At 39.4% G+C, this 14,287-nt stretch overlaps 1 protein-coding gene across 3 annotated transcripts in view; it reads left to right on the forward strand.

The window, feature by feature from the left end:
* EXPH5 (exophilin 5) overlaps positions 1–12,698 on the forward strand; it is a 36,273-nt gene extending 23,575 nt beyond the window's left edge. For 2 of the 3 annotated variants that reach the window (XM_069883450.1, XM_069883451.1), the window contains exons 4-6: positions 3,809–3,857; positions 5,285–5,411; positions 6,520–12,698. In XM_069883450.1, coding sequence (XP_069739551.1) covers positions 3,809–3,857; positions 5,285–5,411; positions 6,520–11,846 — 5,503 coding nt within the window. In that variant the 3' untranslated portion in view covers positions 11,847–12,698. Of the gene's footprint in view, positions 1–883; positions 1,255–3,808; positions 3,858–5,284; positions 5,412–6,519 lie in introns of those variants that run through there. The other variant, XM_069883452.1, reaches the window with a different exon arrangement.
* The last annotated feature ends 1,589 nt before the right edge of the window (positions 12,699–14,287 follow it).

Raw genomic sequence — 14,287 nt, forward strand, 5'->3', positions numbered from 1 at the left:
GCTGGTGTCTCCTAACTTTTGCCCTCTATTGTCCTGTATGTCAGCAACACCTGAGTGAACTATTATTATTTTTGTGTGCATCTTAAGGTAATGCTTGGGACTGGCAATCGTAGGTAAAGATGCATTGTGCAGAGCTGTGAAATCCAAGTATGAAGCTGCGAGAACTTCGGCACAAAGTGCTGATTTTCACTCTGCTTGTGAGTCTCAGGCTGGTATTCCAGTCCATGCCTGGGGCTCCTGGGTGGCAGGATGCTAAGAAGGAGCAGCTGTAATAAACACTGACAGGGGACGCAAGCCTCTAAAGAAAGAAGTTTTACTCTCATATGTTGGTTTTGTAGCACAGCAGCTTGCCATTGTGGAGTGTTTTTATCAAAGCAGAAAGAGGTTTAAGGAGAGACTTGAATAGAGGCTGTGAAGTTAGCTATGTGGATGTTTACTAGTAACAATTCTCTCGTATAGCAACACGGCATAGAAAAAAAAAATTGCAAAGTGTTAACACTGCTCCATACATGTCATCTGCTCCCTCCTTTCCTGGGACAACCTAATACCCCTTAGCTGGGACTCCTGACACCGGACTGCAGCCCTCCTTGCAGAACAAAGGGGCACTTGTGGAGCTGAGAATCAGATTTCAAGGACATTTTATCCTGGAGCACAGTAAGGCAGCCAGTGCACAAGCACAGGTGTAACTTTGCCATAGAATCTAAGCATTGAAATGATTTCGTAATTTCAGAAGACAAAAAAATAAGCCATGCCTACTTGCTGCATCAGATTTTCTAATATGTGCTTTTCTGGCTTTTCCACAGAAAATCCACTGTATCTCAGGCTCAGACGCCTTTGGTTTCTTACCCAGCACAGCTTGAAAAATAAACAAGTCAATCCTGACGTGTAACTGAGCTGATTGCTACATTTTCTAGTCACGCCTCTCTGTCGAAAACTTCCCCCACCCTCTTCTAGGTGTTGCCGTGGCATGTGGTTTGGTTTATGCATAGACAAAGCACTGAAATAATCTGCCTCTCACCAGGTAGAGTTATTTTGGAGAGCTAGTGAAATACAGTAGGAGGCAGCACTGTGAATCCTGTAAGTAAGCCTAACTGGCAGAAGCTTTTGAATAGTTAAGTATTAATGGCTGTGTAGAGGATCCTTTCTGTACTGGAGAGTTTCATCAGCTGTGGTGGTGTTTTGCTGTGAGAATAAATTATGGATGCTGCACAAAAGAGAATGCTTATGTGGAGATACAGAAGATGCTAATAAAAGGTTTGTAACTGTAGTTTAAAGGTAGTGAAATACTTGCTCGCTTTTGGTTTGAAGGTGTTTGGTGTTCTTGAATTCATCCATATTCTTTTCTAATATGTAAGAGTGATTCATGCTGGAAAGGAAATGCTGTATAATTGTGTTTTCAGCATATTTAAGTTCTGTTGGTTGCTTAGCTGGCTTCTTATGCAGTACTGATAAGAATAGTATAGAAGAAAACGGATTGCGCTCTGACATTAGACAACTTGGAGATGGCCTGGGGAAGACAAGTGCCTCAGTGGAAATACTAAGTTGCAGCAGATTTTAATTCATGGATTTATATGATTGTTACCAGTAGTAAGTGGAGTGATCCTTTACGTTTAATCTTACATTCGGTTGTCATAGAAAAGACACGTATGTATATAAGTGAAAAAATGTAAAATGTAACTTCTTTTTTTCCATAGTGGGTAGTATTTTTCTGATGGCAAATATTTCGGAACTTGAGCAGTAATTTTACTTCTTTTCTGTTTACCAATAATAGATGATGTTTACAACTGTGTGTTTGTGCGCCTGCATGCGTGTGTGAAATAATGTAAACATTGCTCAATATCTTTATCCAAGAAGGAAACTGAATTTTTTTTTCCTACATGAAGCAATATTTCTCTGGAAGTAAGCAAAACTTTAATCCTGAAGTGCTGTAAAACTTAAAAGAGGTCAGAAAAACTGATGCAGTTTGAGAAGTGGAGGTATTGCCATAGGGAAAAGATTAAAATAACTTTGTCTGTCTAGGTTGGCAGGGAGGAAAGTAAGGGAGGTTGCAATGACAACTTATTTCTGAAAGAACAGTGAAAACGAAAACATAAGGAGTTTAAAGTAGTGCCAGAGGTGCAAGTGAAAATTCAGATTTTGCCTAGACTATCAGAAGATATTTCTAACTGCTTCATGTAGCTTCATTGCAAGGAGCGATTAACTTACAACCAAGTACAGCACCAAGTGATAGAATTGTAGAGAGGCTTTGCACAGGAAAGCCAAAGAAGATTGTTTCTGAAAATATTTTACATTTTTGTTACACGTAAAGTTAAAATTAAGGTAGCTCGCTAAGCTACAGGATTGCAGTGCAGTTGGTTCGCAGGAAATAGTAAAAACTCTGTAACGTAAGTTTCATCTTAATTTGTTGTAGAAGCATTAAAACATATTCAACATTATTTTAGTTTAAAGGAAGAGCTACGTACATCTCTGAGTCCTGGTTCTATAAGCTTCATCCACGGGGAGCGATAACCCACTGAACCAATGGCTGTTGATAGTCAGTGATGCAAGGAAAAATTAGGAATTTCAGGTTCAGATTGTCTGGCCGGATCCTAAGCCCACTGAGGTCGACAGGCTTATTTCCTTTGGTTTCAGTTGGACCCCATGTCGGAGAGGATTCCTGGTTTTACAGTTCACAATTACAGCAGCAAAAACAAATTGCACCTTTCAACTGTTCTTCCCTGCCTGCAAGCACATTGCAAACAAATGACAAAGCACTTCAGGAGGAAAGGCTGGGCCACAAAGAACCTGCCAACAAGCCGGTTTATACTTGCTGTTGAAGCACAATAAAGTAGTCTACCTGAGCACAAGAAGATTTTAAAAGCCTTCAAAAAGATTTGGAGACAAACAGGACTGAGCAGAATCTTCTTTCCCTGCTTCACTCTCTCTCAAGAATTAACTTCCTGGGAAAAAAAAAAACAACAAAACCCTGTCTCTGAGACAAGGAAGAACTGGCAATAAACACAAGCTGAGCAACGTTTCCCTCAGGGCTTTTGAAGGGACTGCGTTTGTTTAGTTGTGAAATAAGGATCTGCAGACCTATTCTTGTTTCTTTAGTTTATTTTGTATTTGTATGTCTGCAAGACACCCCATAGAACAGGATACCTTTTATGTTCAGGGCTTCTCAGCTTGTTCTAACCACTGTATTACTCACAGCCATTCTAGCTAGTTCTCTGCCAAGCCCTTGCAGTCCTATATAGCTTACGAAAGCAGACGAGCCTTCTACCATGACTTAAAAATTGGTAAATAAAGGTGGTTTGGGGTGAGTAGCAGCAAGTTCCAAAGCTCACACCAAAACCAATCTGCTCTCTGTCTCTCTGCTCAGCTCTGGGTCTCAGCAGGGTGAAATGAAAAACAGTAGAATTGCAGATGCAAACCACTTTCGTATTTACAAGGAGTTAACTTCAGCTGTTCATAGCACCTACTAAATTATTGTTGTTTGGCACAGGAGGTTAACACCATCTTATCGTAAATGCTGGATTGAAACAATTACTTTATGGCTGTTGCAGATGTTGAGCTGTCAGTAGGTTGAGTTCATTCTTGGCTGTGCAGCTACATTTGCAAGCTGACAAGACCAAATTGTATGTAAGATGTCCCCAGCATTATTTTAGCAGGATTTTTTAGCAAGGGAAGGGTATATTCTTCATGGAGAAGTCTTTTTTTTGGATGCTTCTCAATAGTTGTTAAAAGAGAAAACGCTGGATATTTACTACCTGGTAAAATTACATCACATTCCTTTTCAAAACAAATATTTTAATCCCTCTGCCTACAGATATGACAGTCCTGCTAACCCACCTTCGAAAGCGGAAGAAATGGCAACGGTAAGCAGCCCATCAACTTTATTGTCGGCAATGTTTAAATCACCGATTTTTCAAAAACTAGTCGCCTTTGTTTAGGCTGTTGATATAACTCCTGTTTAAACAGAATTCTTGCGGTTCTTTTATTAAACTCTGAGTAAAGTAATTGTGTCGTGAGACTGGTGAATACAGTAGAATGAGCTTGTCCTGTTAACTATACAAGTCCAGAGCTTCCCTAGGTAAGGTCTAAGTCTAGCTCTGATCAAGTTTCAGCTCTCTTAATGACAGAATAATCCCATGGATAATTTCCTAGGCCAAAACCATCACATATTTTGGCAACTGTAACCGGCCTGCAAATAGGTCAAGACTTATACTGAATAAATAATCTACTATATTATTTATTTTGTTTCTTTTTGTTTGTACAAGGGTGAAAAAGAGTAGCTGACTTGGGGAGGAAGTGAGCTAGACACTCTTACAACATTCCCATGTGTAGAATTACCATGTAAATGTAAATTTTTATGGAAATTATTTTTTTGGCTGAATGTTCCATTTTATTAATTTAAATTTAAGGATGAAACAACAGATTTCTTTCTGATGCACACTGTTGAAATAAACAAGATTTCTTCCAAGGATGATATTTGCTATTTTAATTGCTTTATTACCCTGCGTTAGTAACATGTCTTTCCTCTTCTTCAATTGTGTGGTATAACCACAGAGGAGACTAAGAAGGTATACAGTATGTAATCAAAGGTATAGAGGAGGTAAATTGGCCACCTCCCTTCTCTCATGTTTCAAAAACGACAGGTTAATCTATACTAATATATGACTGAACAAAGATCTTATCAGAGAATCCTGCCGATTATATATATAGACTATTACAGCTAGACAAGTATGGGATGACATTTTCCCCACTGCTAAGCCCCATAAAGTGCTGTCTTGCAATATGAAGATTGACTATGGTGTTAAATTATTAAATCTCTGTGGGCAGGTGAGTGCATGAGTTTTAGCCTGTGTTGGTCAAGAAAGAAGTGATTAGGAAAAACTAAATTAAGAGAGGTAATGAAATGAGGATGCATATGCAGAAAATAAATAAACTATGACCCATATTATAAGGTCATTTTAACTCATTTATGCAAAATTTGCTACGTTATGAGGACAAAATGAGCAAATTGTTGTAAGTCTCTAAAATGCATGCAGCTTTACAATCATTAGTTGTATATTTTAATAGAATCACTAGGTTGGAAAAGACCTTTGAGATCATCAAGCCCAACGATACCTGTCCACTACTAAATCATATCCATAAGCAGGATTATTATTTTAATAATACAGTATTTAATGGACCCACAAAGTGTTTACTGACCTCTGTGACATGATTCGTGATGTGACATGTGAAACATGATTTGAACCCATATATAAAGCCAAAATCATGTTGCCTTACGTTTTTTTAACAGGCTGAAATGTGTAATTCCCCAATGTCAGCTGAAACAAGTGGTCATTCTTTTGATGCAAACCAAAATGAAGTGATGGAGAAAAGTACACAGGAATGGAACGAACAGCTAGAGGAGGAGTTTTTCAGCAGTAAGTGTGTGTTCTTACATTGTTCTGATTTTATTGTTACCAGAAGTGACTGGTGACTGGTTTCAGAGAATTTTCAGCAAAGACATAGGCTGTAAAGATACGGTGCATTATTTTCTAGGATAGGGGCTACTTTTTGCTGGCTTCATCTGACAGCAGAATGTCTGCTCTGACATAGGCTTCAAGATGTGTCACTGGTCACTCTTAAGAATGCATTTCTTCTCATACTGAATCATAGAATCATAGAATCACCAGGTTGGAAACTGATCCGGTTCAGAAGAATCACACTTTAAACAGAGTGCATTTCTCTCTGCTGATTCTGATAGGAGCCCATATTGCATCCTTTAGATGCAGACATACAGTTCTGCGAGAACAATTTCATCCCGGTTTCCTGCATGCGTAGTTTTGATAATGGTTAACTGAGCTGTGTAGTGTTTAATTCCAGTCCAGGAAACTGCCTATATATAAATACAGCTTTGTTGCTAGAATAAATCACAGGTTCCCATTTCATTATCCTTTTTATCAAGAAAATGCCATTTTCAGAGAGCTTATTTAAAAGTAGTAAGCTATAATTTAGTGGAGAACTTCTCTGAATAAAACAAATGGTGGACATGCCAGACTTCTGAATACACCTGTTTGATGGTTTGCAGGTTTCTGTGTTTTCTCACTGTTAGATCATAACTGTGCTTTGTGAACACACAGAAAGGTCTGTGTTTGCTAGTGAATTCTTTTCAGGGATTTTCTGCTTACAAACTAGATTTGAAAGGTTTGCACATACACACATACATAGCATGTGAGTAAGAATCCAGGCTTCAAACTGTTTTGTTTTTCTTTTAAATAGAATAAAGGCTAACATTTACATAAAGAGCTGTTTTAAGATCAGTCATGGAGCGGCGCATTTTTTTCCTTCTAATCATAATGAGTGACTCCTGAAAGCTCCTGTGGGGGAAGAATGGGTGGTTTGGGGAGGGGTTTGAATGCTGAGAAGCTGATTCTTTTCAAAACCAGTTCTGATTGTTAATGTAATATGTAAAACTTTTTATCATAAATAGTCTGAATATTATTAAAGAAAACAAAACCAAGTGTCTCTTTTTTTTTTTTTCCTATATAGTTCTAAATGATCTAGATGATCAGCTGGCCCAGGAGCAAGCGAAAGACGCATTGGACAGGGCAGTTTCTACTAGCAGTGCATCAAGCATCCAGTACAATAGTGCATTCCCCACTTCAAAGAGGCAGCCTGCTAATAGGGGGCAACACAGAAATGACTGGAGTGACATACCTAGCACGTTTTTCCCAGATGGACTGAGAACAATAAGAGCCAAAGATGAACACAAGGTTTTCATGAGACCAAGGAAACTGCACAGTGCGTATATAAACTGGCACCAGACGGCCTTTCAAGAAGATTGCAAGTATGGAGATCCAGTTGATGGAAATCCTCATCTGCTAAGCAGCAGGCTGTCTTCTGTTTCTTTCGGGCGGTCTTCAGAAGGTAGCTTATATCCTCCTTCTGTAACACAGAACAGTGGATTTAGGCACAAGACTTGTATGAACAGGGATACAGCTGGCAGAAGTTACTCAGTATGTTCCCTTCGGAGATGTCACTCATCAGTATCTTCTGACCAGCTATCAGCATCTAGTTTACAACATCCGCTGGCAAGGGAGAGCAACAATGGGTTTGTACCAAGATTTGGTAGGCAGAACCCAAAGAGAATTCCTTTGTCTTCTATTGTATGGAACAACATACCAGACTCTCCTGGACAAACTCAAGAAAAAATGTTTAAAACCCAATCACTGATGGAGTTTCATGCTACAGACCATTGTAGGAACTCTAGCTCTTTACAAGAAACCGAGAAATACGCATGTTACCACTCAAAACACCACTACAGAAGATCTATTTCAAGCAGTAATTGCTTTAGTAGAGTCAGTAGCCCTGACAAAGCTACTTCTCCATTGCCCTTTGATAACTGGGAGAATTATCCGTTATACAAATCAGAAAATAATCTCTCTAGATCCTACTATAGAGATAATTCTCTTGGCAAGTTGTATGCAAACCAAAAGAATTCTTCATATGGAAAAAAAGACAGCTATTGTTCATGGGCTGATATTCCTCAGTACTACAGTGATGAAGTATTTCTTTCCCCTGAAGCCAGCTTTGAAGTGATGATGAGTAATTTAAATGACCAGCAGTGGGCACATACGAAGAATGCAAAGTTTGGCTCACAGTGCCTGCATAACGATCTTCACATATATTCCCCAGAAAATACACATACGAAAAGGATAACAAGAAGTGCGAGTAGAACTTCAGAATTCGGTGACGTCTGTCAGCCTTGGCTGAGTTGTAGCTCAGCAGTTTCTTCATCTGGTATCAGAAGTGATGAGCCAGTCTTTCATAATCCGAAGGACCCAACAAAACCTGTAGGACTGAACAGGAATTCAGTCATCGTTGCCCAAAGAAACACTAAAGCAGACTTTACACAACTAGAAAATGCTGAAAGTGTGAAACTGCCAGATGAAGACATGCTGTTACAGTCAGTTCCTCAGCAAGCAGATACAGACTATATCAGTAGCCTGGGTTTTCCCTCTAACAGCCCTGCTTCTGCCATGTGGCAAAGAGATGTATCTCTGTCTAACACAGTGAGACCGAAGAGACAAACCCAAGCCGCTGCCAAAGGAGATATTACAAAAATGTATACGTCAAATGGTGATAAAAGAAATATACAAATGAAGGAAAATGATTGCCCGCCCAGCAACAGTGTTTTCAGTCAGCCTCCCTGTATTTTGCCAGTTGACAAGAGCAGGAAGGAACCTTTTCTTCCAAGCCAGAAAGAATGGGAATATACTCTGCATTATGCAGCAAAAAGAGGGAGCATGAAACAGGATAATTGGAGTGCGGAAGCCGTTAACCAAGCTACTCCAAAGAGACAGTCCTCCCTGTTGAATATTGCTTCTGCTTCATCCACTGAAAATCTAGCAAGCTCTCAAGGCATTTTGTCCTGTCCTCCTGAATGTTCACCTAGCTCCTCACAAAGCTCTCCAGAAGCACTTTCTAATAAAGACAATTCTAACTGTTTAGGAACAAGCTCTTCAGTAAATTGCACAGTTACTGAATCTCAAGCAGAAGGTGGAAAAACAGCTGAAGTGAGCAGAATAGCTGTTAGCAATAAGATTACACAGAGAACACTGCAAAATACAAGTACTTTAGTTACTAAGGACTATAATGGACAATTCAGTGCTAGTTCTCCACAAAATGGAAGTTCTGGAAATATTTATACACACGGCTTTGATGGAAACCCCAAGGCCTCTGAACATAGTTTAAGTTATTTTTCCCTAGAAAAAGAAAGTGGAAAAATAAGGGATAATTCACCCTATATTAAAAGGCTTCACAAGCAAGACAGCTTGCTGAAACATAGCAGTAGCTGCAGCATTACTGGCTCCCCTAGAAGAAACAGTCTCAAATCTCCTGACCCACTTGTTATTTATTACACTTTGCCTAGAAAATCAGCTAGCATTGCTGGTAGTATTACGTCAGGTACGCCCATCTCTTTACCTAGAGAAAGCAGAAGAAGGTGTGATTGTATAGGATCTGAAACTCCATATAGGGATGATGCCTTTTGTTCTAATCAAAGAGATGTGTCTTGTTTAGATTCAAAACATTCCTTTTTAACATCAGCACCACTAAATGCTGCTACAAGTAACAAAGATTACCCTAGTCCTTTAACCAAAAGCCCCAACGATTCAGTATGTAGCAGCACATCAGCTGAACTGACTGACAGATGTAAACATCTACACAGAAGAGAATCCTGTGAGTTTTCAGATTGTAAGGAGAGCGGGAATTTTTTGCAGAAATTTAAAACTACAAGCACATTTACAGTTTGTGTTGATGAAGATCATATCAAGTATCATGAACTAGTTTCAATTTATTACACTTTGCCACGGAGGCACTCAAGAACATTTTGTAACCTCTTTAGAGATAAGCAAGAGGATGCAGATTTACCTTGTCCCAAAGAAAATGCTCAGTCACCAAGAATACAAAACAAGAAAAATGAAGGTTATGTGAGTTTAGGAAATGTTTTTTTCCCCAGTAATTTGGAAAAAGAGGTGCCTTCGTATTCTTCTGACCAAGTATCTTCAGCTCTGGTTACATCTCAGAACTTAGGAACTGCTGTTGATAATGAAGAAGAGAATTCCCATTTATCTCCTAGCTCTGAGAAGATACGTACTTCAAAGTCAGTGAGTATGGTACCTAACAGGAAAGACAGTTCAGCAGATCTTTCATTAGCTGAAAATGTGCTTTCTGACATGGTGACAAAAGAAATTTCATTTGGTGGTCCGCAAGCCACTGCAATAGTGACTAAGTTAGATAAAGCCATTTCTGATGTTTCAAGCAGCCAAAGTACAAAAGTATGTCTAAAAGAAAAGAAGGAAATTGTACAAGCAGCCACGCCGCGAGCGTCCACTTTATCAACCCCTCCCAAGCCAGGCAGACATTTAGTCAATCCTTTGTATTCTACTTCAACAAATAAAAGTAATATGCAGAAGGGGAACTCTGAAAACGGCTGTCAGCCCCCTAAAGTGAACACTCTTAAAAATCTGAACAGTTCACTCCTCCACTCAGGCAAAAAGAGTTCCCTTGGAAGGAACGGTAACACAGAGCGTGCTGATGTGCCGCCTTCTCCTGCAGAAAACAGGTACAGGGATAGTACCAAAGTGAAACAGAGAGTAAATCTCCTGCACCAGAACACCCTTCTGTATAATAATAAGTGTAGTGGGCTGCAATTAAGGGCTGACAGATCAAGAAAAAATGCAAATAATTTAAACTCTTGTAGCAAAGTGCTTTCAGAGTCTCAGAACAAAGCAGCTGAAGTAAGCATATCTTCCAGCAGTGACCCATTACTTCAGCTAGACGAAGTGTTTAGCACAGGTACAGATGAGTTAAGGAATTCAAGAATTAAAAAAGAGCAAATCTCACTGAGTACTCAGGTGGGTACAGATTGTAGTGATTTGCAGGAATCACAGAGGCACAGTGAAGGCAGCCTTAATGTTAACTGTAAAGTCCTTAGGGTTACACAAGATCAGAAGTTAACAGAGAGTGCAGAAGATGAGAACAAGCTTCTCTCTGACTGCACGAGAGACAAAGTCAAAGATTTAGAAAAAAGGAAAAACAGGCCTTCAATTAAAAATAAACTGGCAGCTGTTTACAAAACGAGTAGAAAATTTTCAAGTAAAAACTTACCCCCCAAACCACACATAAGTAACATTTTTTCACAGAATAATGGAAGTGCCACTTCTTTAGAAGCAGACCTGTCCCTTGACTCATTGATTTCAACGGATTCCCATCAGCCGTTCCTACAATTGGACAACGAAAATCAGAATCACAGTTTGGACCCTGATAAGAACATGCCAAGACCAAGAACAACTGAGAATAAGAAGACTGAAAATCAGAATGATCCTTCTTTGCTTGTTAATAACACCAACTGGAGGTTTTTTACAGGCTCATACACCCAGAATGAAGCCATCGGTCCCAAAAATACTACAGTGAAAGTGGAAAATAGGCCAAGTCTTATAACCCTCTTTCCAGATAAAGCAGTAACCACAAGAAATAAGAATTCCCAAACTTTTGAACTTAGGTTAGAAAGCAAAAGCCAGCCCGTCTGTCCAAGTGCTACTACATTAGAACCACTGGACGATGAGAAAAGAAGAGCAAGCAGTCATGCCTGCAGTCCTCCTTTGCCACTTCTGACTGACAAAAACTCAAACACATATGTAAATAGCTGCTTGCAGGCAGACATATGTCCAGAGCAAGACTTCACTTCTCAGACAGTGCTTGGTCAGTGGCAAAATATGCCTCAATCTGCTAGCTTAAAAAATGCTAACTTGCATAGCTATCAGTTGCGCAAGAGTCATGCCAAAAGTCAGCGTGAGCGTCACCTTTCTGAGAGTATTTGTGCTCGAGATTCCCATGAGACCTTTGCCTTGGGAAGCAATATTCTAGCAAAAGATGGTATACGTGGGAAGAGATTTAAATCTTACTCGGAACTGTTGTCTTGTGATGAAAATGAAAACTGGGCATCAGACAACGAAAAGTGTCACAGCACTAGAAATCTCATGTATCCGTCTGTTGAATTTGGTATATTTGGCAAAGAACAACAGTTGGCTTTCCTGCAAAATATCAAGAGGTCACTTACAGAAGGGCGATTATGGAGACCTTGTCTTCTTAATAACCCTGGTGCTTTCAGAGATGAAGAGAATCCTATAAACAGGGCTGAGCTTTTGAGCTCAAGTTCTGCTGGGAGCAGAATGTCATCAACTGCTTCATCCCCTCGAGAGCCAACTGATATCTATCAGGAATATTCAGCAGCTTATTCAGACTCAGACAGTGATACCACCACTGATGATGAATACTACCTAGATGAAATAGATAAAGAATCAGAGCTATGAAGGGCTCGTGGTACTAAGATGGGATGACAACTTGGTTGTTTCTGGGCAGGCAAAAACATGTAAAATACTTCGAGCCAGTTCTTGTGCTGCTATAAATTGGTATGACTTCATTAGTTTTAAAGTTAGTATGTTTGTTAGCTGAGCACTTGACTTTTTTATTAAGTATATGGCTTCACCATAGCTGTTACTCCTAGCAGGGAAAAAGAATGTTAAAAAAATCCCCTCCCAAAATAGTAGAAGGTAAACAACTGTGGAGCTTTGGACAGTGTAACACCAGAGATGGCTTTCTTCTGAGTCAGCAAGCAGTGGCTTAGGCTCCTGCCAGCTACACAGTGCTGGAATGGATAAATTCTCACTTAAACTACTTATGAGACTTAACAGAAAACCAAGAGGTAACTTGGTTGATAAATTGCTGTTACTCCAATTTCCCTCATTTACCAGATCAAGCATGATAGCACTGGTCCATGCCACCCAACAAACACTCCGACAAAACGAAACCTGTTCAACTTTTACAGCGTATTCTGTATGAATGTTCTTTTTCAACATTCCTGGAAAGCGTAGCAGTGGGGCTTACTCTGCCATGTGGATTCCACACTAAGATTTTTCTCCTCTGCGTTGCAAGAGCAGCGAACAATGTGAGTTACAGAAGTGCTGGTAAGTGCATGGAAAACGGCTCAGGCACGGGCACTGCACTGGGAAAGTCACCAGAATTCCTGAGGACATTCAGAAACACAGCTGAGCATGGAAATCTGCTTTTCAGACACTGGAGGTTCAGAACTGGCACAGCTTTGGTTACAGTTGAGATGAACGGCCAGATTTCTGCCTTGGATTTAGGAACAGGTTAGTTTGGATTAATAATGCGAGACTAAAAAAATGTAAAAATATTTACTCTATGTATTTTCTGTATAAACCTCATAGGTTGAATCCTAAGTTGTCTTAATAATGGGAAGACCAACATAACCAGTATAGTTTGTTACATTCCTAATTTCTCTGGCTGCCTCTGCACTGGGCCAGTCCTGGGCTGAGGCACCTGTAGCTGCTGAGCTCCTTCAAGGCAGCATCACCTGAAGCAGCCCAAGAGGACACTTGGCCGGGTTGCAGTGGTGCCATTCCAACTGGCAGGTTTTTTACATGCAAAGTAAATAAAACGAGAAAGAAATTTCCTTTGCCTTTTGCTAAATTACTACCCCCATCTGGGTATTTTTCAACCGTTCCTGCTGTCACTGATGTTCTTTTTATCCTTCAAACTGAATGACTGTAAACATTTTCTAGCGGGATGTCCCTACCCATGGCAAGGAGGTTGGGACTGGATCATCTTTAAGGTCCCTTCCAACCCAAACTGTTCAATGATTCTGTGATTCTATTTTCTGGTGGCTTTTCTTCAGCCACGCTAGCAATGTAGTGTTATTGCTCAGTAGCCAAAACTCATCCCTGGCTATTAAGTTTCTAACTAAGCTTTGATCTCTTTTTATGCAAAATCAGAAATGGCTTACTGAGCCAGAAGATAGTATTTTAAAATAATTATACATTTACTTCTACTGTATTTCTAATGTCAAATATGGTCAAAAATGATGATCCATATTTTTTATACACTTTTAATTCAATAAAATTTCTGTAGGACACAATTATATTTTTGTAACTGGAAGGAGAGTATACTTGTATTTTAAAATAATATATTTTCCATGAAACGAGCACTGCTTGTGACACTGACTACTCCACAAGAACTTAAAAGATGGAAATATTATAGTAGGTAACTGGTATCCTTATTTTTTTATAGTGTAAACTTCGTTAAAGAAGTGGGTCTGTAGTTCAAATCTGTACTAATATATAAGTGTTATTACTTTGTACAGGGGGGATTTGTCTTTTGTTGTACATGGAAGAACTAATATAAACTATGTATTTATAGTCAGAATTGATCTCTACACCATGCCTGGTTTGGAAGGATATAAGCATATGCTGATGTATAGAATGCTGTAAGGAAATCTTTTAATATGAGGTATTCACAGGAGAAGTGGTGGTTTTCTGAAGACAGCTCTGTATTACATGTACAGGACTCTGTAGAGTAAGACAATAACGCTAGCTGAGGGTCAGCGAGGAATTGCTGCTGCTGTACATTTCTGCAAAATGTTTTAAACCAAAAATTGGGAATACCAGCCTGCATAAGGTAAAGAATGATAAAATAAATGTTTACAAAGGAAGTAGGTGGTCTTACAGTTTTTATTGACTGAAGTGGGTAGTATAAAACATTTGTATTTACAAATATTTTCTACCTGTTAACAGAAGTTGGATAAAGTTCTCACCTTGGCAGCATAGTTGTTTTTTTTCATTTGTTATGCTGTGTATGTACAGGAAAGCGGGTGGCTTGATTTCATGTAAGCACGTGAAAACTACTTTTAGTCATAAATCAGTTGTGGAAGACAACAGCCTGTTGAGGATCTGCA

The sequence above is a fragment of the Phaenicophaeus curvirostris genome, chromosome 1 (genome assembly GCF_032191515.1).
Source record: "Phaenicophaeus curvirostris isolate KB17595 chromosome 1, BPBGC_Pcur_1.0, whole genome shotgun sequence".
In the NCBI taxonomy this organism is placed as follows: domain Eukaryota; kingdom Metazoa; phylum Chordata; class Aves; order Cuculiformes; family Cuculidae; genus Phaenicophaeus; species Phaenicophaeus curvirostris.